At 42.3% G+C, this 22545-nt stretch overlaps 1 protein-coding gene across 1 annotated transcript in view; it reads left to right on the top strand.

The window, feature by feature from the left end:
• Positions 1-21340, top strand: part of epha2b (eph receptor A2 b) — a 30716-nt gene extending 9376 nt beyond the window's left edge. Inside the window, exons 4-17 of the mRNA XM_020459455.2 lie at positions 4185-4340; positions 4592-4951; positions 5170-5297; positions 5575-5746; positions 12098-12197; positions 12803-12858; positions 12959-13084; positions 13801-13986; positions 14142-14203; positions 14339-14548; positions 14749-14898; positions 15649-15842; positions 16771-16926; positions 18234-21340. Of these exons, the coding sequence (XP_020315044.1) occupies positions 4185-4340; positions 4592-4951; positions 5170-5297; positions 5575-5746; positions 12098-12197; positions 12803-12858; positions 12959-13084; positions 13801-13986; positions 14142-14203; positions 14339-14548; positions 14749-14898; positions 15649-15842; positions 16771-16926; positions 18234-18342 (2165 nt within the window). The 3' untranslated portion in view covers positions 18343-21340. The remainder of the gene's footprint in view (positions 1-4184; positions 4341-4591; positions 4952-5169; positions 5298-5574; positions 5747-12097; positions 12198-12802; positions 12859-12958; positions 13085-13800; positions 13987-14141; positions 14204-14338; positions 14549-14748; positions 14899-15648; positions 15843-16770; positions 16927-18233) is intronic.
• The last annotated feature ends 1205 nt before the right edge of the window (positions 21341-22545 follow it).

Raw genomic sequence — 22545 nt, 5'->3', positions numbered from 1 at the left:
ACCTGTAACTTCTTCTTCAAGAGGCTCTTCTGTCCTCCACTCGTTACCTGTATTAATGGCACCTTTGTCTGTCATATTTAAAGAAGGGGTTTAAATGATTTAATAGGCCAATAATTTAATAATAATAATGACTAAACAATTGATAATAAATACTGAAATATATAAATGAAAGTTAACGTTCTCATCTTTGTCCACTAAAACTTGTCTCCAAAGACATTTCTGTTATCGGCTTCTTTTCACAATACAGTTTTTCCTCTAACTTTTGGGGGTTTTATTTCAAAGAAAAAAGTCTCCCATCTTCAACAGCCTTGGCCAAGGCTCCTTTCACTCACTCTCCTCAGCAGCAGGCACGTGATGCGAGCAGCCAGAACCAGTTTCAGCTGGACATAAGCTATACATTTTATTGAGTGGCAGTTGGCTGAGACAGAGAACAAGCTTGCGCAGTTCTCATCACACAAACACTAACGGTCCAATCGGGTCCCGTCGGTAAATCAAATGAAGCATTTCTAGAACAGCAGCACACAATTTTTCAGCATCGGCACACAGTCCTAGTAATGTAGCACATCCGTCGGTGTGAATCTACTCCTCTCCCATTCACCCGGCTTGGGGAGAAAGGGGTGCATATCCAGAGACCAGTGGCAATTATATCAGACCTGAGCCAGACCCGAGACAAACGTCAGAATTTAGTACCCGGACCCACTCTGGTCCCGGGTCGGATCTCGGAATTTTGGGTCTGTTGAAACCGTGAAGACCTCTATTCTAGGCCCATGGGCCTCCCGTTGGGTGGTGTATTCTGGACTGCTTGTTGATTACAGAGTCTGCCTCTTAGTGTAAGGCCATCTCACCACAGCCCTGACCATACGCATTTCAGCCACTTTTTTTTGTTTTTCCTGCCGCTGCTGTGCAAAAAGAGCATATTCCCCTCTATTCAGTTGCCATGTGGCATTTCTACTATTTGCAACAAGTGTTTTTTTTCTTCTTCCCCACTCTGGAGTTTAATGGCCTGGCATTCTCCTGCCTGCTGGTTGCTAGTGAAAGGAGATTCTAATGGGTTAGCTGGAAACCTTTGGTGAGGCTGGAAGGGAGTAGTAGGGAGGACAGAGGAATTTGGGGATTATGAGAGGGGAGGCAGAGGCCTGTGAATTGGGGTTTGAGACAGCAGCTGTTTTGTTTGCCCACTCAATGCAATTCTCCTCTCGCTCCCCCTTTTTCTTAAGTCTCCAGCAGGATTCGATACCCCTCTGTCTTTCTATCAATCTACTCTGCTTCTGTTTCTCTATCCCTCCATTTCTTTTTGGCCTTGAAGGTGGTGTTAATGAGTAGTCGTGAATGTTCTAGAAACAGAATGCAGAGAAAGAGAGAAGGGTAACATGAAAGAATGAGCAACGTGCAGGCTGCATGCAGGACGTCAGTCACAATCCAAATTCTTTTCATGCTAGGAATTTTCTGTCAAACAAAGATTGCACCATTGCCGCCCATGTTTGCTGTAATGTATATCCTTTGTTCACCTCCTATTGCTGACAAATGGCTCGACCGCAACTTGGAGGCCCCTACGAGACAAAGGATGAATGGAGCAAAGGAAGGGGAATGTCTCAGTCACTTGAGTTAATACCCTCAAAATAAACGAAACACAGGCAGTTTCTTTCAGGCAAGTGTGAGGTTACTTGCAGTTTCCAAGTAAACTTCAGCCAAACCTGACCACAACTAAGGTGGCAATTGAACAAAGCTGATATTTTTCTGAGAATAGACATCTGTTTCTTTCTTGACTTGTCCCTGTGTTCGTCTTTTGGATGCAGACACTGAAACCATCTGTCATTTATTCTTGACCTATTTCACCTTTCTCAGGTCATTCCTCAATTGCCTGTAATCTCTTTTTCATTTTAGCATGCTCTCGTTCACAAACACACTCCAACTGTCCTTTTTTCTAACACCTTGTTACCTGGTACCTACTTTGCATACAGTTGCTCACATCAAACATATCATCCATCTACATGATATCATTCATCTATCCATCTGTCTTAAATTAGGGCCTCAGACTTCATGTCTGATAAAGCAATGAAGTCAACCTAGGTAAAGAGAGCTGGCTAAGGAAGAGCTGCTATTTGAGATTATTGGGACACAGCTCCATACCGCAGGATCTGGAAATAGATGAACGAAAGTAAGGTGTGTGAGGTGAAGAGAACAGTAATCCTTCCACTGAAGTCAGATTTCCTCTCCAAGTGTGTGTGATAATGTAAGGGGATATAGCAAGGACATGACCAGCAGCCATTGGAATGTTTTTGGAGCGTTTAAGGGTGGCCTTCTCATTTTCACTCCTCCATGAGACCCTCAGATATTTCACGACGTCTTACTCTGATTCCCCTACTGTTGGTGCACAGCTGGAGCCTACCTGCAGCTCTCCCACTATATTCTCCCACGTGTGAAATCAGCAGACATCTAATCTAAGCGATACGGTTTCATATCTGCACAGGGGTCTTTTTAAAAGACGGCTGAATTATGCACAATGGTTCCGCTCAGTTTTTCATTTTCTATCTCTTTCTGCCTTCTCCCACTTGATTCTGTCTTGCTCTCTGTTTTCTCTCCTTGTGAAGTATTGATGGCTGACATACTGTCCTGGAATGTGGGACGACTAGTTGTATTAGTTTAGAGCGATGGAGAGAGAAGGGGGATGGTTTAAAGGAAGTGTAGGAGTTCAAAGTACACTGAACAAAAAATAAACAAAATAATGTAAAGTGTTGGTTTCATGAGTTGAAACAAAAGATCCCAGAAATGTTCCATATGCACAAAAAGGTTCTCAAATTTTCTGCACAAATTCGCTTTCCAAGATAATCCATCCACCTGACAGGTGTGGCATACCTAGAAGCTGATTAAACAGCATGATCATTACACAATAAAATGTGCAGTTTTGTCACAACACAATGCCACAGATGTCTCAAGTTTTGATGGAGTGTGCAATTGGCATGCTGACTGCAGGAATGTCCACCAAAGATGTTCCCAGAGAATTTAATGTTAATTTCTCTACCATAACGTGTAACCACGCCAGCCCAGGACCTCCCCATCCGGCTTCTTCATGGTCTGAGACAAGCCACCCGGACAACTGATGAAATTGTGGATTTGCACAAACTGTCAGAAACCGTCTCCGGGAAGCTCATCTGCGTGCTCGTCATCCTCACCATGGTCTTGACCTGACTGCAGTTTGGTGTCGTAACCAACTTCAGTGGGCAAATGCTCACCTTCGATGGCCACTGGCACGCTGGAGAAGTGTCTTCTTCGTGGATGAGTCACGGTTTCAGCTGTACTGGGCATATGGCAGACAGCGTGTATGGCGTTGTGGGTGAGTGGTTTGCTAATGTCAACGTTGTGAACAGAGTGTCCCATGGTGGCCATTTGGTTATGATATGGGTAGGCATAAGCTATGGACAACTAGCCCAATTGCATTTTATCGATGGCAATTTGAATGCAGAGATCCCGAGGTCCATTTGTCATGCCCTTTATCCGCCGCCATCACCTCATGTTTCAGCATGATAATGCCCGGCCCCATGGCGCAAGGATCTGTACACAATTCCTGGAAGGTGAAAATGTCTCAGTTTTTCCATGGCCTGCAGACTCATACTCACCATACTCATGTCACCCGTTGAGCATGTTTGGGATGCTCTGGATCGACATGTAGGACAGAGTGTTCCAATTTCCACCAATATCCAGCAAAGTCCCACTCTTCAATGGTTGTGCGAAAACATTCCACAGGCCACAATCAACAGATCAACTCTATGTGAATGTTTCGCTGCATGAGGCAAATGGTGGTCACACCACATGCCAACTGGTTTTCTTATCCACGTCCCCTACTTAAAAAAAATATCTGTGATGAACAGATACATATCTGTATTCCCAGTCATGTGAAATCCATAGATTAGAGCCTAATCTGCACCAAAATTCCTACTCGGATGTAGGAAAACACTATATTAGTCATCTACGTGAATTTTGTGTTTGCGTCCCAAATAGCACTCTATTCCCTTAGTGTGCTACTTTTGACCAGGGCCCATAGGGCAGTGCATTATATAGGGAATAGGGTGCCATTTGGGTCATACACTGCATGTTTTCCTGGCCATATTTTAATTTGCAATTTCTCAACTAATTCCCCTCAGGTCCTCATGAAAGTCTCCCCTATCTGCGTGTTGTGTTTTCAGATTGTCAGCCAGGCTTCTTCAAAGCGTTTGTCTCCAACGACGCATGTGAGCTTTGTCCTGTTAACACCAAGCTGCTGAGCTCCGGGGCACTGTTCTGTCCATGTGCAGAAGACTTCTATCGTGCTCCCGATGACCCAACTACAGGGCCCTGCTCAGGTGAGGACATTTTGGAAAATTACTTTTTAATGCAGTCAGCATTGGTGGATCCTACACTGAAAACAAATGAGAGATTTGCTTTTCATTGTGCTCAAAGTGCTCTCTTGACCAAAAAATAATGACACTAAAAAGAATAGAATGACCGTAAGCAAGAGAAAGTCCCAGAATGCTACAGTTTAACATAATGTTAATGATGACATCAATCATACATTAACTAACATGCTTCTATTTTCCTGCTCCTGTTTCCTCAGGCCTGCCCTCAGCACCGCGAGAACTGGTCGCCACGACCACCCAGCTGGCGGCAGGCAAGCTGCAGCTGTCATGGAGTCCGCCGGAGGACACGGGCGGCCGCAGTGACATCAGCTACAGCGTGGAGTGCCGGCGCTGCGAGGGCACCGCGTGCCAGCCATGCGGGGAGAAGGTGCGCCTTGAGCCGGCCAGCTCAGGCCTGGTGGACACCAGGGTGGCAGTGAGCGAACTGGAGCCCCACCTCAACTACACGTTCACCGTTGAGGCCCACAGCGGAGTATCGCTGTTCGCCAGCCAGGGGACGCCACGCTCCAACAGGCCCCCATCCACCAGCACATTGACCACTGCCCTGCACTACACAGGTGGGTCACTGTACTTGGGGGTAATAGTGGTGGTGGTAGTAGTAGAACTCTTATATTATGCTTGATCTGAAATGTAGTTGTATGGCCTTATACAAGCACAATCACTAAATACTCCATCAAACATAATGCAGTGAAAGCATTTCAAAAGCTCTTGGTTGAACATGTGAAGGACATTGCAGTCTCCGAAATTGTTAACATCTCCCCTCCTCTCTCCTCAGACCCCCCCAAGGTGACGTCCATGCGTCTGGACGAGCGGAGCCTCACCAGCCTTTCCCTGTCCTGGGCTGTAGCCCCCCGCAGGCCCGTGCCCCAGCCCACCCGTTACAAACTCACTTACCGCAAGAAGGTACGGTAAACCATCCATGCCAAACTAGCTGCTGAAAATGTTTGCAATGTTCTATTTGGATATGTCTTTTGAAACATAATATGACTTAAAGGGAATTTCGTGGTAGTGGGTGAAGAAAGGGTGGGAAAAAGAAAGAAAATGAGAGGGGTTTCGGGGATGACAAACACCACAGGGGGAGCAATACCGCACAACAAAAGTGTACCTTATTAATATAATTCCTTACCGAAATGGATGTTGGTTCACTGTGTTCTCATCTTTCAATTCCCTTCTCCACCAGGATGACAATCTGGATGTGACCACGTACACTGTTCTGATTCTGGAGAAGAGCTCTGTGCAGATCAGTGACTTGTCCCCAGGCACAGCCTACCTATTCAGGGTACAGGCCCTGAGCCCCGAGGGCAGCCCTGGAGGATCCAGCATAGAGGATGAATTTGAGACACTGACTGAAGGTAAGGAAGACGGCCATATATCAGGTTAATAAGGAGAAGGGAGAATGAAGGGATGCTACAGTATTTGAGATGATTCGGACACAGTGCCATACCCCAGGGCTTTGAAATGGAAGAACCAGTGTGTGAGATGGTGGACCAAACCTGATGTAATTTAGAATTAAATTAAGATAAATAAATCCACACAACTAAATAAATGGGCAAGGGAAAACAGAAATACTGACATGCATTCGTTTTCTATACATATCTATATATATTTATTTTTTGTATACAGTTGAAATCAAAGTTTACATACACTTTGGTTGGAGTCATTAAAACTTGTTTTTCAACCACTCCACAAATTTCTTGTTAACAAACTATAGTTTTGCCAAGTCGGTTAGGACATCTACTTTGTGCATGACACGTTAATTTTTCCAACAATTGTTTACAGATTGTCACTTATAATTCACTGTATCACAATTCCAGTGGGTCAGAAGTTTACATACATTAAGCTGACTGTGCCTTTAAACAGCTTGGAAAATTCCAGAAAATGATGTCATGGCTTTAGAAGCTTCTGATAGGCTAATGGACATCCATTTGAGTCAATTGGAGGTGTACCTGTGGATGTATTTCAAGGCCTACCTTCAAACACAGTGCCTCTTTGCTTGACATCATGGGAAAATCAGCCAAGACCTCAGAGGGGAAAAAAATGTATACCTCCATAAGTCTGATTCATTCTTGGGAGCAATTTCCAAACTCCTGAAGGTACCACATCTGTACAAATAATAGTACGCAAGTATAAACACCATGGGACCACGCAGCTGTCATTCCGCTCAGGAAGGAGACACATTCTGTCTCCTAGAGATGAATGTACTTTGGTGCGAAGTGCAAATAAATCCCAGAACAGCAGCAAAGGACCTTGTGAAGATGTTGGAGGAAACCGGTACAAATGTATCTATATCCACAGTAAAACGAGTCCTATATCGACATAACCTGAAAGGCCGCTAAGCAAGGAAGAATTCACTGCTCCAAAACCGCCATTAAAAAAGCCAGACTACGGTTTGCAACTGCACATGGGGACAAATATCATACTTTTGGGAGAAATGTCCTCTGGTCTGAAAAAAAAATAGACCTGTTTGGCAATTATGACCATCGTTATGTTTGGAGGAACTGTGGACCAACCGTGAAGCACAGGGGTGGCAGCATCATGTTGTGGGGGTGCTTATGCTGCAGGAGGGACTGGTGCACTTCACAAAATAGATGGCATCATGAGGTAGGAAAATTATGTGGATATGTTGAAGCAACATCAAGACATCAGTCGGGAAGTTCAAGCTTGGTCGCAAATGGGTCTTCCAAATGGACAATGACCCCAAGCATACTTCCAAAGTTGTGGCAAAATGGCTTAAGGACAACAAAGTCGAGGTATTGGATTGGCCATCAGAGCCCTGACCTCAATCCTATAGAAAATTGGTGGTCAGAACTGAAAAAGCGTGTGCGAGCAAGGCCTACAGACCTGACTCAGTTACACCAGCTCTGTCAGGAAGAATGGGCCAAAATGCTACCTGAAACGTTTGACCCAAGTTAAACAATTTAAAAGCAATGCTACCAAATACTAATTGAGTGTATGTAAACTTCTGACCCACTGGGAATGTGATGAAAGAAACAGAAGTTGAATAATCATTCGCTCTATTATGACATTTCACATTCTTAAAACAGATTTTTGATCCTGACCTAAAAAAGGGATTTTTTTACTAGGATTAAATGTCAGTAATTGTGAAACTGAGTTGTATTTGGCTATAGTGTATGTAAACTTCTAACTTCGACTGTGTGTGTATCTATCTATAATGAGTAAAATAGTCATGTTTATATGTGGCTGCTATGAAAGTGAACTGTGTTTGAGGGAAATCAGTGGCGTATTCATTCTGTCGAAAAATGTTTCCTAAACGGAAGCTAACAAAACAGGTATCAACATACCTGAATTTGTCCAATAGCAACTTTCGTTTGCAACTGTTTGACTGATGGACATTTTATACATGTGCTTTCCTGAACTAATTTCTGTGTTCTATTCATGTCCTGTTCTATAAACCAATTTCTGTCTTCATGCAAGTGGCTGACTGAATGAATCCTCACTATCAGTAGCTGCAATTTGTCAGTAGGACCAGACCTTGTTTTTAGAGCGAAAGTTAAGGTCTCAGCTTCGAGAGAAGCCTCATGAGGTATTGGTCAGTCACATGAATGAAATGGTAACAATTCATTAATTATGCTAAATCGTGCAAATATACCTTGTCTGTGTATAGCCATATATAAGACAACTGCTGGGACTGCCCAAGCAGAGCTCCTGATTGACACATGTACTATGGTACATTGAGTTGGTTGGAACCTTTCCAGCACGCTGACAAGTAAAGAATGAGTCAATTAAAATTGACTGAGTGTCCCTGTGTAAGAATTTCTACAGACTACTGATTATACCCTAGATCAGCTAGATGCAGGCAATATTGTGCAAGGCGGTATTGAATTTTAACGTCTCATCTTCATTACTCAAATTTTCCCCTCGACCTGTGCACCTACGTTGTAAACTTTCATTAGGTTATAGCAACCTCCGTGATGGGTTTTGGGAATATTTGAGTATCATGTAGTAAACTAAAGCTATCGATGTTACATTGAGTTGGGTGAATGGAATATGAATGACAGTCATCCAATATGCTGTAATAGAAATAAAACCTTGATAGTTGCATCCTTACTCCGGAAACTGTCTGCTGATAGCTGACAACAGGGTGGCAGGTTTTCCTGATGTGCTGCACTAGAGTTCCATAGCCCAGCAGACTCACCTAGAGGAAAGGACACATGTTAGTTTTGATATGTCTGGGAGACTCTTAAAGGGAGGAGAGAGCATGAGTACAGTAAATCCAATCCAACCAGTGGCTATGTGTAATATGTCACCACACAGGCAGACTGCCGCAGTGAAGGAGGTTTACATGGTGCATTAAGTATACTATTCGGGGTGTAGCTAGCTTCTGTGCTCTGGAGAGATCACAGGTAGTTGGTCAGAAGGCTCTGGAGGTCCTTCGACCATTCTGTCTCTAGCACCTGGAGAGAGATGGATAGAGGTAGTCAGTGCTAGAAAGAGAGAAAGCCCCGACCTCCCACTGGCCCAGGGCCTCCTGCCTAGTATCGTGCAATGTAAAGGAAAACAATATCATGACGTACTGCATATTCCTGCTGGTAGCAAGCCTCAACATGGATGCAGAGGAACTCTGGAGCTCTGTCAGTGTGACCATCGGGTTCTTGGTCACCTCCCCCGATTGCTCAGATTGCCCGGGCGGCCAGCTCTAGGAGGAGTCTTGGTGGTTCCAAACTTCTTCCAAATTAAGAATGATGGAGGCCACTTTGTTCTTGGGAGATTTTCAATGCTGCAGAATTTTTTTTTTTTGTACCCTTCTCCAGATCTGTGCCTCGAAACAATCCTGTCTAGGAGCTCTACTGACAATTTCCTTCGACCTCATGGCTTGGTTTTTGCTCTGACATGTATGGTCAACTGTGGGACCTTATATAGACAGGTGTGTGTGCCGTTCCAAATCATGTCCTATCAATTGAATAATCAACCAAGCACTGTATGGACTTAATAGATTTGATTTAAAAGTATGCATGCCATTTTGTGATAACGCTATGACCAATTATATGGCATACATGTGAATTTATAGCTAGCTAAGATATTATTTTATGTTATGGCACCACATCTCACTAACAATTGCTAAGGAGAACCGCAAATTACACTTGTGGCTAATCAGTATTGTGGCTAACTTCACATAGGTGACTTCCATCATGACAACATGCTTCTCCTTATTTGACTGTAGTTAGCTAGCTTATTAAGAATACACTTGCTTAAGTGATCTAGTTTTAACGTGAGCTAGCCAACATGCATTGCGTATGTCATGCCACGATCCTGCTTGCTTTACATCTGACAGATATTTAGTTACTATAGCTAGCTAGCTAAGAATGGTTTATTATAATTGTAGTTTAGTTAATTATCTAGCTAGCTAAGTGTAAAACTGAGAGTCTGGCTGTAAAACGCAGCTAACTAGCTAGCTAGCTTGATACTCAGTAATGTTAGCTTACCATGCTGTTCTAGCCAACTGGACATTCCTCTCGCCCATCGCGGTCGACTCCTCCTTGCCTACTCCCGTCTCTTGGTCTTCTTCTAGGTTCAAAACCAAATGACTGTAGTCCGGTGGCTTATTGTCAAAACCAACCCACTACTAACACAGGCACCTGGTACAGGAAGGCAGCCAATGCCTCAGTGTTTCAAAACTGTTCACCTGTTTCTATGACGAGCAAGGACAATGTTCCATTAGTTGTTTTTATGATGCGCGTGCGGCGCAGCATATAATTAAGCAATAAGGCCCAAGGACGTGTGGTATATGGCCAATATACCACGGCTAAGGGCTGTTTGCAAGACGCAACATGGAGTGCCTGGACACAGCCCTTCGCCGTGGTATATTGGCCATATATATCACAAACCCCTGAGGTGCCTTATTGCTATTACAAACTGGTTACCAATGTAATTAGAGCAGTAAAAATAAATGTATCACCTGTGGAATACTGTCTGATATACCATTGGCTTTCAGACAATCAGAACTCAGGTCTCAAACCACCCAGTTTATAATAGATTTTATCCCAAATTTCCATCCAAAAAGTGATAACATATTGATGAATAGCTATATGCGCTCATTATTATTGTTGGGGGGGTTCTAATGTGAAACATGGCCTTTTGAACATGTTTTGTCATACTGAATGCAGCCCACGCAAAAGCAGTCAATCAATGCGCCATGGCATGTTAGATACCACCCACATACACTACCGGTCAAAAGTTTTAGAACAACTACTCATTCAAGGGTTTTTCTTTATTTTTACTATTTTCTACATTGTAGAATAACAGTGAAGACATCAACACTATGAAATAACACATGGAATCATGTAGTAACCAAAAAGAGTGTTAAACCAATTCTTCAAGTAGCCACCCTTTGCCTTGATAACAGCTTTACACACTCTTGACATTCTCTCAATCAACTTCACCTGGAATGCTTTTCCAACAGTCTTGAAGGAGTTCACACACATGCTGAGCACTTATTGGCTGCTTTTCCTTCACTCTGCGGTGCGACTCATCCCAAACCATCTCAATTTGGTTGAGGACGGGGGATTGTGGAGGCCAGGTCATGTGATGCAGCACGCCATCACTCTCCTTCTGGGTAAAGTAGCCTTTACACAGCCTGGAGATGTTGGGTCATTGTCCTGATTGAAAAAACAAATGATAGTCCCACTAAGCCCAAACCAGATGGAATGGCGTATCACTGCACAATGCTGTGGTATCCATGCTGGTTAAGTGTGCCTTGATTTCTAAATAAATCACAGTGTCCCTAGTAAAGCACCCCCACACCATAACACCACCTCCTCCATGCTTTACAGTGGGAAATACACATGATGAGATCATTCGTTCACCCAGACCGCGTCTCACAAAGACCTGGCGATTGGAACCAAAAATCTCAAATTTGGACTCAAACCAAAGGCCACGTTTCCGCTGGTCTGATGTCCATTGCTCGCGTTTCTTGGCTCAAGCAAGTCTCTTCTTATTCTTATTGGTGTCCTTTTAGTAGTGGTTTCTTTGCAGCAATTCAAACATAAAGGCCTCATTTACAGTCTCCTCTGAACAGTTGATGTTGAGATGTGTCTGTTACTTGAACTCTGAAGCATTTATTTGGGCTGCAATTTCTGAGGCTGGTAACTCTTATGAACTTATCCTCTGCAGCAGAGGTAACTCTGGGTCTTCATTTCCTGTGGCGGTCCTCATGAGAGCCAGTTTCATCATAGCGCTTAATGGTTTTTGCGACTGCACTTGAAGAAACTTCAAAAGTTATTGACATTTTCCACATTGACTGACCTTAATGTAATAATGGACTGTCGTTTGTCTTTGCTTATTTGAGCTGTTCTTGCCGTAGTATGGACTTGTTATTTTACCAAATAGGGCTATCTTCTGTATACCACCCCTACCTTGTCACAACACAACTGATTGGCTCAAATGCCTTAAGAATGAAAGAAATCCCACCAATTCATTTTTAAGGCACACTTGTTAATTCAAATTCATTCCAGGTGACTACCTCATGAAGCTGGTTGAGAGAATGCAAAGTATGTGCAAAGCTGTCATCAAGGCAAAGGGTGGCTATTTGAAGAATCTCAAATCTCAAATATATTTTGATTTAATACTTTTTTGGTTACTACATGATTCCATATGTGCTATTTCATAGTTTTGATGTCTTCACTATTGTGTGTCAGTGTGTTACCATTGTGTAAGTGTTTGTTTGTTTTGTTGTTGTGCCACAGTGCCACTGTCCCAGAGCAACACAGGGGTCATATTCGGAGCAGCAGTTGGCGGAGCGGCCATGTTGATGATTGTGGTGGTTGTCATACTCATACGAAAACGGTCAGCAACAACCTTCTTTTCCCCCCTCTGCCCCTCGTCCTTTTTTAAAGCACATTCATAACACCCCTTCACTGGTTTCCTTTCACATTCATCTCTTTCCTTTGTCAATGCTTCAAATTACCTTTCTTTCCTTTTAGCCACCTCTCCACCCCTCTCTCCCCTTATACTTATGCTACTCTCATTCTTATCTGTTATCCAGCATTCACTAGGGGAGAATTAGTGTTGAGTTTGGCTTGTCGTTGCTCAGTGAGTGTACTCTAACAAGTAGTGGATTTAAATTGAAGCGGGCCCAAGTGGCACATTGTTTTAGGATAAGAGCTGGTTGGCTCTTTCTGTAGAAGCTAGAGGTGACCCTCTCCTTCAGCACAGCAGCACACTGCCATCTCTGTCTGTGTCCTTCAGGTCTGTCTCTGACACAGCTTAGCAAACACAGACAGGCTCCAGTCTTTTATCAAAGTGTTCCCTCTGTGAATCGAGGTGGCACACACCAATGACTTAGGTGCCTTTTGAAACTAGCTGGAAATGAAAGGATAAAAAGAGAAACTGACCATTTTGGGGTTTTGAAGTGAGATGATAATTACTGATGTTTATTTTCTGTTATTCAGGAGAAGGCGATCTCATACAAGACAAGGACCAGAGGATACTTACTTCTCTAGCTCAGGTAGACAAAAGAAAATAAGTACCCCCCCCCCCCCCCCCGTGTCTGTCATGTATTTGTATCGTTCTTGCAATAATGTCCATCTATTCGTATTCTTCTCCAGAGCAACTGAAGCCGCTGAAGACCTATGTGGATCCGCACACGTACGAGGACCCCAACATGGCCATCCTCAAGTTTGCCAGCGAGATCCATCCCAGCCATGTGACCAAGCAGAAAGTCATTGGAGCAGGTGAGTGAGAACCCAGTTAAAACAATGTGCTTAGGACGAAGGTGTTAAAGGGATTTTCAATTCAAGTAAATCTCTGTTTATTTTCAGTTGCATTAGTGCTACAGCTTGAGGTCTTGAGTGACAGTGGGTAGACCATCCAGATTAGTATCAATGGATTAAGTCCTCACCCTGCATGTTTAGACATAATTTGGTGTGGCAATTGCTTGGCTTTGGGGACCAGTGCTTTGTCTCAAAAGACCCAAATCCGCAATAATAATTAAGATAAACAGAAGTATCTGAAGCAGAAAACTAAGTATTTAAGAGGCTATACTATACCTCCTTGGGCCCAAACTCCTACTTCTCAGATGATGGGTTTATTGCAGTGTGACCACATCTGCCCTTTGAACACCCAACCCCCCCCCTTCCCACGACTGTGCTCGGCCCTCCCCTGTGTGACAGCTGATTCCAATGCTCCCAAACACGCCACAGGCGTCAACCGATGGGAGATGGAGACTCCAATTAATTTTTTTACCCAATCCCACAATAACACACCTCTGTGAATGTCCCCGGGGCAAAACCACTCATGACACCTTCCTTGTTTACTTTCCCCTTAACTAATTTCCCAAACGCCTGAGAATTGAGAAACACTGAAAGCCACATCCCTATAAAGGATAGTGCTTGAAATATTGCTCAATCTTGTCATTGGGTTTTAAAACCATTTTCCTCAACGCCTCTAGGGGAGTTTGGAGAGGTGTACCGTGGAATTCTGAAAGCGCCAGGGCGGAAGGAGGGGGCGGTGGCCATTAAGACGCTGAAGCCGGGCTACTCAGAGAAGCAGAGGCAGGACTTCCTGTCAGAAGCGAGCATCATGGGACAGTTCTCCCACCAGAACATCATTCGCCTGGAGGGAGTCGTCACCAAATGTAAGAAGGCTCTGTTAGCCTACGACCTTTACCAAGAATAGTATTCTCCTGTGAAGCATTCACTTGACCTGTCTATATATAAATTATATATGTATATATTTCCTGTCTGTTTTGTGCAGTAGTTAACAGTATTTATGCCCTTTTTTTGGTTCCAGTCAAGCATGCCATGATTGTGACTGAGTATATGGAGAACGGCGCACTGGACAAGTACCTAAAGGTGACTAGGCCTACAGTACATCGTATGCAAGTTACCTTTATAAGTGAAAGACAGACTTACTACAGATCAAGTTACCACAGCTTAAAATATTTCTCTCTAATAGTATGTGTGTGTTACAATGTGTTTCCCCTTCAGGATCGTGATGGCGAGATGCCCTCCTTCCAGCTGGTGGGCATGATGCATGGCATCGCCGCTGGCATGAAGTACCTGTCTGACATGAGCTACGTTCACCGGGATCTGGCTGCCCGCAACATCCTGGTCAACAACAACCTGGAGTGTAAGGTGTCTGACTTCGGCCTGTCCCGAGTGCTGGAGGACGACCCTGAGGGCACCTACACCACCAGCGTGAGTTAACATGACATGTTACAACGTTTGGCTTTACTCAGCTCTTGCAAACACCTTTGCCTTGTTAGCAGTGTGTTTCAGTGTAAACTGCTCATAGAGGACTGTCATTGAATTAGATGTACCTTAATTTAATTGAACAAAACAATGTATTTTTGGGGCTCTGACCTGAGTGTATTGTACACTTGGTTCCCCTCCAACAGGGTGGTAAGATCCCCATCCGCTGGACAGCCCCAGAGGCCATTGCCTACAGAAAATTCACCTCGGCCAGCGACGTGTGGAGCTTCGGCATCGTCATGTGGGAAGTCATGGCCTTTGGCGAGCGCCCCTACTGGGACATGAGCAACTGCGAGGTACACTACAATACTAATGCTAACGAAGCCAAACAAGGCAGGAAGCCTTATAGTTCCAATTAGAGCCACACTGCTAACACTAACACTAAACCAATGGAAACCCATGAAGTAACAGCTAACAGGAATGCTAGTGCCAACTATCATAACAGCTCAGTGAAACTCAATTCAAGTGTAGGGTCTCAAAGTGCACTACCGCACTTCACGTAGTCAATTCTCTATTAGATAGAGAGGTACCATACTCTGGAATTATCTTCACATTGCCAAAACATTATCATCCCTCAGTAACTTCAAGCAAAGACTGGGGGTCAGCCTGATGAAACGGACTACTCAGTAATCTCCTCCATATAGCCTAACACTCACATGCGCGCACATTTACTTTTGATACTTAAGTATATTTACTTTTATTTTATTTAAGTAGTATTTTATTGGGTGACTTTCACTTTTACTTTAGTCATTTTACTTATTGGGTACTTTTTCCACCACTGCTTTAAAAAATATCTATAATTTTTTGTGGATTACTAATCAATTAATTTATACATTTATAATTTGTAGGTTTTGTTATCTGTTTTAACAAACCTTTTTTATTTCTGTACTTTTGTGTTGTATAATAGTTTTGTGGCTTTCATATCAGCCCTTGGGCATCCAACCACACCTGCACACCGTTTATTTGAATTAGATTATTTTCTGTATTGTTGTCTATTACTTGTTTTCTTTGGTACGAATAAACTAAACTTAGCCTCTGGTTGTCAGGTGATGAAGGCCATCAACGAGGCGTTCAGGCTGCCAGCGCCCATGGACTGCCCATCAGCCGTCTACCAGCTCATGCTGCAGTGCTGGCTGCAGGACCGCTCCAAGAGGCCCCGTTTCCCGGACATCGTCAGCCTGCTGGACAAGCTGCTCAGGAGCCCCGAGTCCTTGAAGGCTATCGCAGACTTCGACCCCCGGTATGAGTCCTTTACTCTCTAGAAGGAAATTACACAGCAAAGTATATCCATGAAACGGTGAAACCGAGTGGAGCACAAGAAAAAGCTCATTATTAGGAGGATAATGTGGCAGCATAATGTGTGCATGTTTAATAATAATTTGTTGGGTGCTTATATTTGTCCAATTTCACACATGTACAAGTGTGTATTAACACTCATCTGTGAATTGGAAATGTGTTTATTGCATATCCCATCAGCCTTACTTTGGGCTCCTGAGTGACACAGCGGTCTAAGGCACTACATCTCAGTGCAAGAGGCATCACTATAGTACTTAGTTCGAATCCGGACGTTATTGGGAGTCCCATAGGGTGGCGCACAATTTGGCCCAGTGTCGTTGGGGTTTGGCCGGAGTAGGCCGTCTTATTTACAATGACGGCCTACTCCGGCTAAACCCCGACGACGCTGGGCCAATTGTATGCCACCCTATAGGACTCCCAATCACAGCCGAATGTGATACAGCCTGGATTTGAACAAGGAACTATAGTGATGCCTCTTGCACTGAGATGTAGTGCCTTACAAAGTTATGTTGCCTAGTTAAATAAAGGTTCAATAAAATAAAAAATCAACGGCAACTCTGGAGCAATTGGGGTTAAGTGTCTTGCTCAAGGGCACATCGACAGGTTTTTACCTTGTCTGCTCGGGATTTGAATTAGCGACCTTTCGGTTACTGACCGAACGCTCTAACCACTATGCTACTTGACGTCTCTGTATGTGTGCTAGTGTCTGAACATGTTTTAGATACAAAAGACAAAGATCTGTCAGTTTCCCCATAGCTGCACCAACCGGTTTTTATCTCACCGTTTCCTCGCTGGGTAATCAGTCATCTCTGTCTATTGTCGGGCAGCTGGTGATGATGATCACTCACTCTGCCCTACTTTGCCTCCTCCAGCGTATCCATCCGCCTGCCCAGCACAAGTGGTTCGGACGGCTTACCCTTCAGGTCGGTGTCAGAGTGGCTGGAGTCCATCAAGATGAGCCAGTACAGTGAGAACTTCACCTGCGCTGGCGTGGTCACCATGGACCAGGTGCTGCAGATGAAGAATGTGTGAGTAGTGTTTTTTTTAAAGCTTTTTATTAGATTTTTGTGGGATATTCTGTCTGTTACTTAATATGATGTTCATCAAAACAATTGATCACAAACAAGACAAATCTAAGATTGGATGAGAGTATAGGAATATATTAAATAGAGATGTATACACTATTTTCACAATGTAGAACAACTGGTTCCCAAGCTAAGTCCTTAGTTTTCCATGTGTTTGGGGTTTTTGATTTTGAAAAAGGAGCCTTTCGACAGCCAGAGAACCGTTTACGAACAATATAAACTCTGGCCTCTCTACAACTCAAGAAAACTAGTGAGATGGAATAAAATAATGGAGTGCGAGAAAGAGCAGGCTCGTTTGTGGTGGCCTTGTGGTTGTGACTTGTGATTTGCTCACTCCCCTCTCTTTCTCCCTCCCTTCCTTTTTTCAATTATTCCTCCATCCCTCCTTTGCCCACACCAGCAGCCCAGGGCAGCACTTCTGCAGCAGCCTGAAACCGCTGGTCCTGGCTGTGTAGGGCAAAGGCCCTCATGGCTTATGCAACATGAAAGGAAAGGAGGAGGAGGAGGATAAGACGAGAGAATAGCCACTACACTAGAAGGGGCAATGTGGAGATAAGGGCAATTAAGAAAGCGTAGCACATTTGTGGATAAGGAGAGGACTTTGCACCAACGCACACCCCAAAACATTTACAAAATACCCAGACGAAGGCACTGTAACCAGAAATATATCACTCATTCAATAAACACAGTATCTGGGAGGTAGATAGTCTACAGAACATATCTACCGACAAGGCTTTCCTTTTAATCCTAAGAAAGAGGGCTGTGCGGAAACGGGAAACCTCTTTTGAAGTGTGTGTCATATTCCATGGTAAGATTTTACGGTCCCATGCTCCATCTCTTGTCATCTGGAAGCACTCGCTGAACTATTTACGACACTCCCTCTGCTTGCCAGGCAACTGATTCATAGGCGATATGGAGAATCCTCATTAACTAATTAAGACTGTAATTATACCTGGAAATGAGGGACTTGGATGTGGCACACCTTCACCAGATTCTGTCACGTGTGCCTGTCTGAGGGGTTTGCCTCATGTTTGCCCTTTCTTGAAAATTCGAAACTGTCCTCCTGGCTAGTCCCTAGAGGTTATTTTCAATAGGGTACTAGCTTTGCTTTCACATCCAGTTTCATATATATTACCTAAAGGAAGGGAACACTGAAGAATGAGTTTGAAGGGAATCCAAACCAGGTCAAGGTGTGAATTCCTCCGTTGCTATCCAGTGGCTTTATATCTGAATTGCTTTCTTTTTCACAGGGATATCAAGAACATTGGCGTAAGACTGCCCGGCCACCTGAAGAGAATTGCATACAGCATCCTGGGCTTGAAAGACCAGACCAGCACCCTGAGTGTATTTGCAGTGTGACCCAATGCTAGTGGTGCAGGAATTTGAGTTGGGCAGCACTCTGACTGAACTTTGAACTCTGTGTTGGACTGGAGCGGAGCTGCGGGGACGGCTTTGGACAGACAAACTGAAAACCTCTTAGGGGCATGGTCTAGCCAAAAGAGACTGACAATACTGTGCAATCTTAAAGATTTCTAACAGACTTGTTAAGCGTATCAAAAAAAAAAAGGAATGGAGTATTTTTGCAACAATAGATGTATTGATTAGACTGTGTATATTATATACTGTATATATGTTATTATCCATGTCAGTTGTATAGATACAGTTCAATCCCCAATCTTTGTTAATATTTAGTTTGCATGCTTCCCCTCTCTCCCCTGAAACTAATCAAGTGATAAAAGTCTTGGAATAGCTTGTACCGAGGTTGTCTCTTGTTTCCATAGCAACTAATATTGAGAAGAGAAAATTAAGAAGTCACAAAACCACTTACACCAAAGCAATTATTTGTGTGAAGTGGCGTGCTGTGGCCTTTTGGGTATGAGTTTGGCGGTGTTGGTGCCAGTGAAATGCATTTTGGTCCATGTAATCTCTTGTAAACTAATGAGAATGGACTCGAAGCAGAGAGTGGACCTGAATGGGCCTGGGCAGGATGTATGTTAACATGATGGTGCATTTGTGTATGCCACAGTCTTGAGGTTATTGTCTTAGTCCAGTTTGGGATGTTGTTGGCTACTGTTGTGCCTTATCTGGGCTTGATTTAGATGTTAAGCTATCATATGAATTTGAGTTTATATGAAAATAACGTGAAAAGATATGAGGTACACCTCATGTTCAGTTTAACTGGCCGCAAACGCTTGTGTTAATTGATTGGGATCAAGAACATCACTTACATTGAAGCACTTAAATAAGTAACAATTGGGATGAGTTGTCTCATCTAAAACATCTATCTTCTTGCCATTATTATTATCATCATGCCATAGGAAGATCATTTGAAATCAAATGAGGCAGCTGAAAGAATTTGTTTATATCTGGGTCGTTCCACGAAATTAGTTCTTTTTCGTCCCTTTGATATTTTAAGTAGACATTGTGCACAAATAATAAGCATGTTATATTTAATATAGACCACATGGAAAATACAACAAATCTGATTTTTTATGTGAATGAATACTTGCTAAAGTGCCAAAATGTATCATTTTGACATGTCCCTCAGTTTATCCTCTTTGACTCCCTAGGAAGATTTTAACCCGCTTAACCCCAACATTTGTCCAAATGATCACCATCATTGTAAGCCCTAGTTATTTTGTGGCTTTGACAGTCATTTCTGAAGATTATTATTTATTTAGTGTCAGTGATTTCATTACTTATTCTTTTTTTAAACACCTGTCCCTTATTTTATGGTCAACCCTGTTATGTGAAATGAACTCTCGTTTTAATATGGTGAAACTATTCCATGTTGGAAAAAAATTGTTTCAAAAGAGACATTGAACATTTAATAGTAAAATCTGAAAGCAGGTGAGCTAGTTCTACTCATTTTGGCCGTTTTGTGTTGGGAAACTGAGTGGGTCGAGTATAATACATCAACCCTGTTACCCATGGATAGACAGGCTACAAATCTTTTAACAATGTCATTGTTAGTGAAATTGCCACTGCTGCACACAAGCTTCCATTCCCTCTGTCACAAGGGGATTTATGGCTGCTTTAAGGTTGTCGTCAACCCTGTTACTTTATTTGGCACTTAATAAGCAGTTAATATAGTCATTTTTTTATTTAACCTCAGATGGGGATTTTAAAAAATATATATATTTATAATTTGAACATGTGCTCTTTATGACAGAATGTTATAATTATGTGAAATAAAACATTTATTTTCACCAAGTTACGCTACTCAAAAGGTACCTATTTGGTGGAACGACCCATTTAATGATGGATTTAATTTTGAAAGGTATTGTGTCAAGCTTTATCAAGTGCCCAACATGTTTGAATTAAATAGATGATTTAGGATTAGAAATGCTTGTTGCGATGATTTCAGAGAATGTAAAGTGTAGTTTGATATGCAATTTCAATGTGACAGTAAAGGGTTAGCCCTAACCCTTTTTTAAAATCACAACTTAGATTTACCATTCTTTTCTTGTTCTAATTGCTTTATCCTTATTTCTTATTTTGGTGTTTAGTAACAAGTGTTTTATGGGCTGAAACAATTTGCTTTGAGAATGCAGATAATAATACCATTGTATTATTTTTCCTCTCATTGCATTTCATTTGATAAAGTGCTTGCTTCTGGTAATGCCAAGAAAGTATCTGTTTTCTTCAGTCTTAATTGACCAGCTCATCCATATCCAATAGTTTTCCCAGATCAGTTTGTGCTCTTGCCAACACACCAAACAATAGTTGGCAAGAGCACAAACAGATCTGGTACCAGCCTATATCCAAAAGACGGTGTGCATCATTTATCCCAATGCTCTAAAAAGATGACGGTTTGTTAGTGACTCTCTTCACTACTTGACTTTTTGCTTTAACTTTTTTGGATCGTCTTATTTCACATCTTATGCTCCTTGTTTCATTTATGGATATAGAAGTCTATAGTACTTTTTTCATTAGTTTACTAGATTTTCATTTGGAAAATAGATTTTTCTGGGGGGGAGGGGTTTATTGCCTTTTGTATAATTGGATTTTGTAAGCATATTTTACTGCTTTTTATAGGAAAATTACAAATTTTATGTTCAATTTAGGTAACTTTCATCAGTTACATCACTCTTGTTGCTGTCTTACAGACAAATGAACCATTTCTTGATTTCAAAAGTAAACTCTTTGTTTTATACTTTATTTAATAGTCTATTTATTTTTTACTTTTATTTATTGTTCATAATTACACTGAGCTGGGATTTATTCGTAATTGAAGGTTGTCTTGTCACAAACTATTCGTTGCCCTTCATTCATATTTGATTCCATTCGTTGCCGTTGACCAATGATTGACGCGCCAAAAAACACCACTTACAATAAAGCCTGAAATTTGACTTCCTTTTGCATTGTTCACTTATTGATTGTATTTTACACACACACACAGTACTGAGGATTTAGATTTTCTGGATCCTTGTTTTTTTCCCCCAGATTGGCTACATGGGAAAGAATGTGCAAACTAAACCTGGATAGCATTTTAATGTGGCTGTTTACTCATTTTGAGTCACAAACATCTATTTGCTTATGTTAAAGAGTAGAGCGTTACAATAACTTAAATCCAGTATTGGCTTGATATGAATGCAGTTCGTGTCAACATCACTGAAATAATTTGAGATCGAAAGGGCATTAGATTATCATAGCAAATAAATTAACAGTGAAAAGTTGGACTTAATAACAGATTAATCACAGTTGGTCCAAACGTTAAACATTCTCAATTTCTTGATCATTATATTGTGTTTTTGTTTGTTTCAAAAGAGATGATATCTTGATCTACAATTAAATGACTTTCCCCATTTGGGAAATCACCAGCGTAGTATCAGAACTTCTCCCAAGAACTTATGGCTTATGTTTAACTCAAAATAATAAGACCGATCATTAGCCACTTGCTCAACTGGCATCATTGACTTTTCTAGATTTAAGATCTCTAATGAGTCGGGTCAAAATGCAGATGACTGAAAACCGCTGTGCCATGCAGTCTAGCAAGACCAGACCTGCCCTTCTCTAAATTGCACTTTGTGGTGTTGACCAAGCCTCTCCTAATCTCATTCAGGCTGACCTTGGGGTCTGGCGTTGTCCATTTTGAATTAGCTGGGATTGATTAATGCAGGTAAGAAAGCCTATAATGCCTTCCATTAGATAAGATGAACATAGGAGAAAAGTTATGTAAATATTTAAATACGGAATTAATATAGCTGGGAAAGTCGGCCAACACAGAACTAACAGGTAGACCGAGCATGGGAACAGTGATAGTCATGTAAGCATGACCTTGTCATGGTCTATGTCCTTGACTTAGCCTAGAACACAGTGTGTGTTCTAAGGCCCATGCAATGCCTAGAAATGGTCAAGAAAGTCTACCATTTTCCATCCTTAGGGTTCTCATATATGGTGGAACCTTTCTTTAAATGGTCCCAGAGTGAAAAACAAGAGCAGAACCACAAGCTATTTCTTTGCTAAATGTGTGTATCGATGTTTGTGTGGGAATCCATGTGAATGTATTTAAGCCAACAAACAGTTGCTGTGACTACACAGACTGAATTGGCCTTTTGT

Source organism: Oncorhynchus kisutch, linkage group LG24 (assembly GCF_002021735.2).
Source record: "Oncorhynchus kisutch isolate 150728-3 linkage group LG24, Okis_V2, whole genome shotgun sequence".
NCBI classification, from domain to species: Eukaryota; Metazoa; Chordata; class Actinopteri; order Salmoniformes; family Salmonidae; genus Oncorhynchus; species Oncorhynchus kisutch.
Note: the sequence above shows the minus strand (reverse complement) of the source record. Positions and strands in the feature narration are given on the sequence as shown.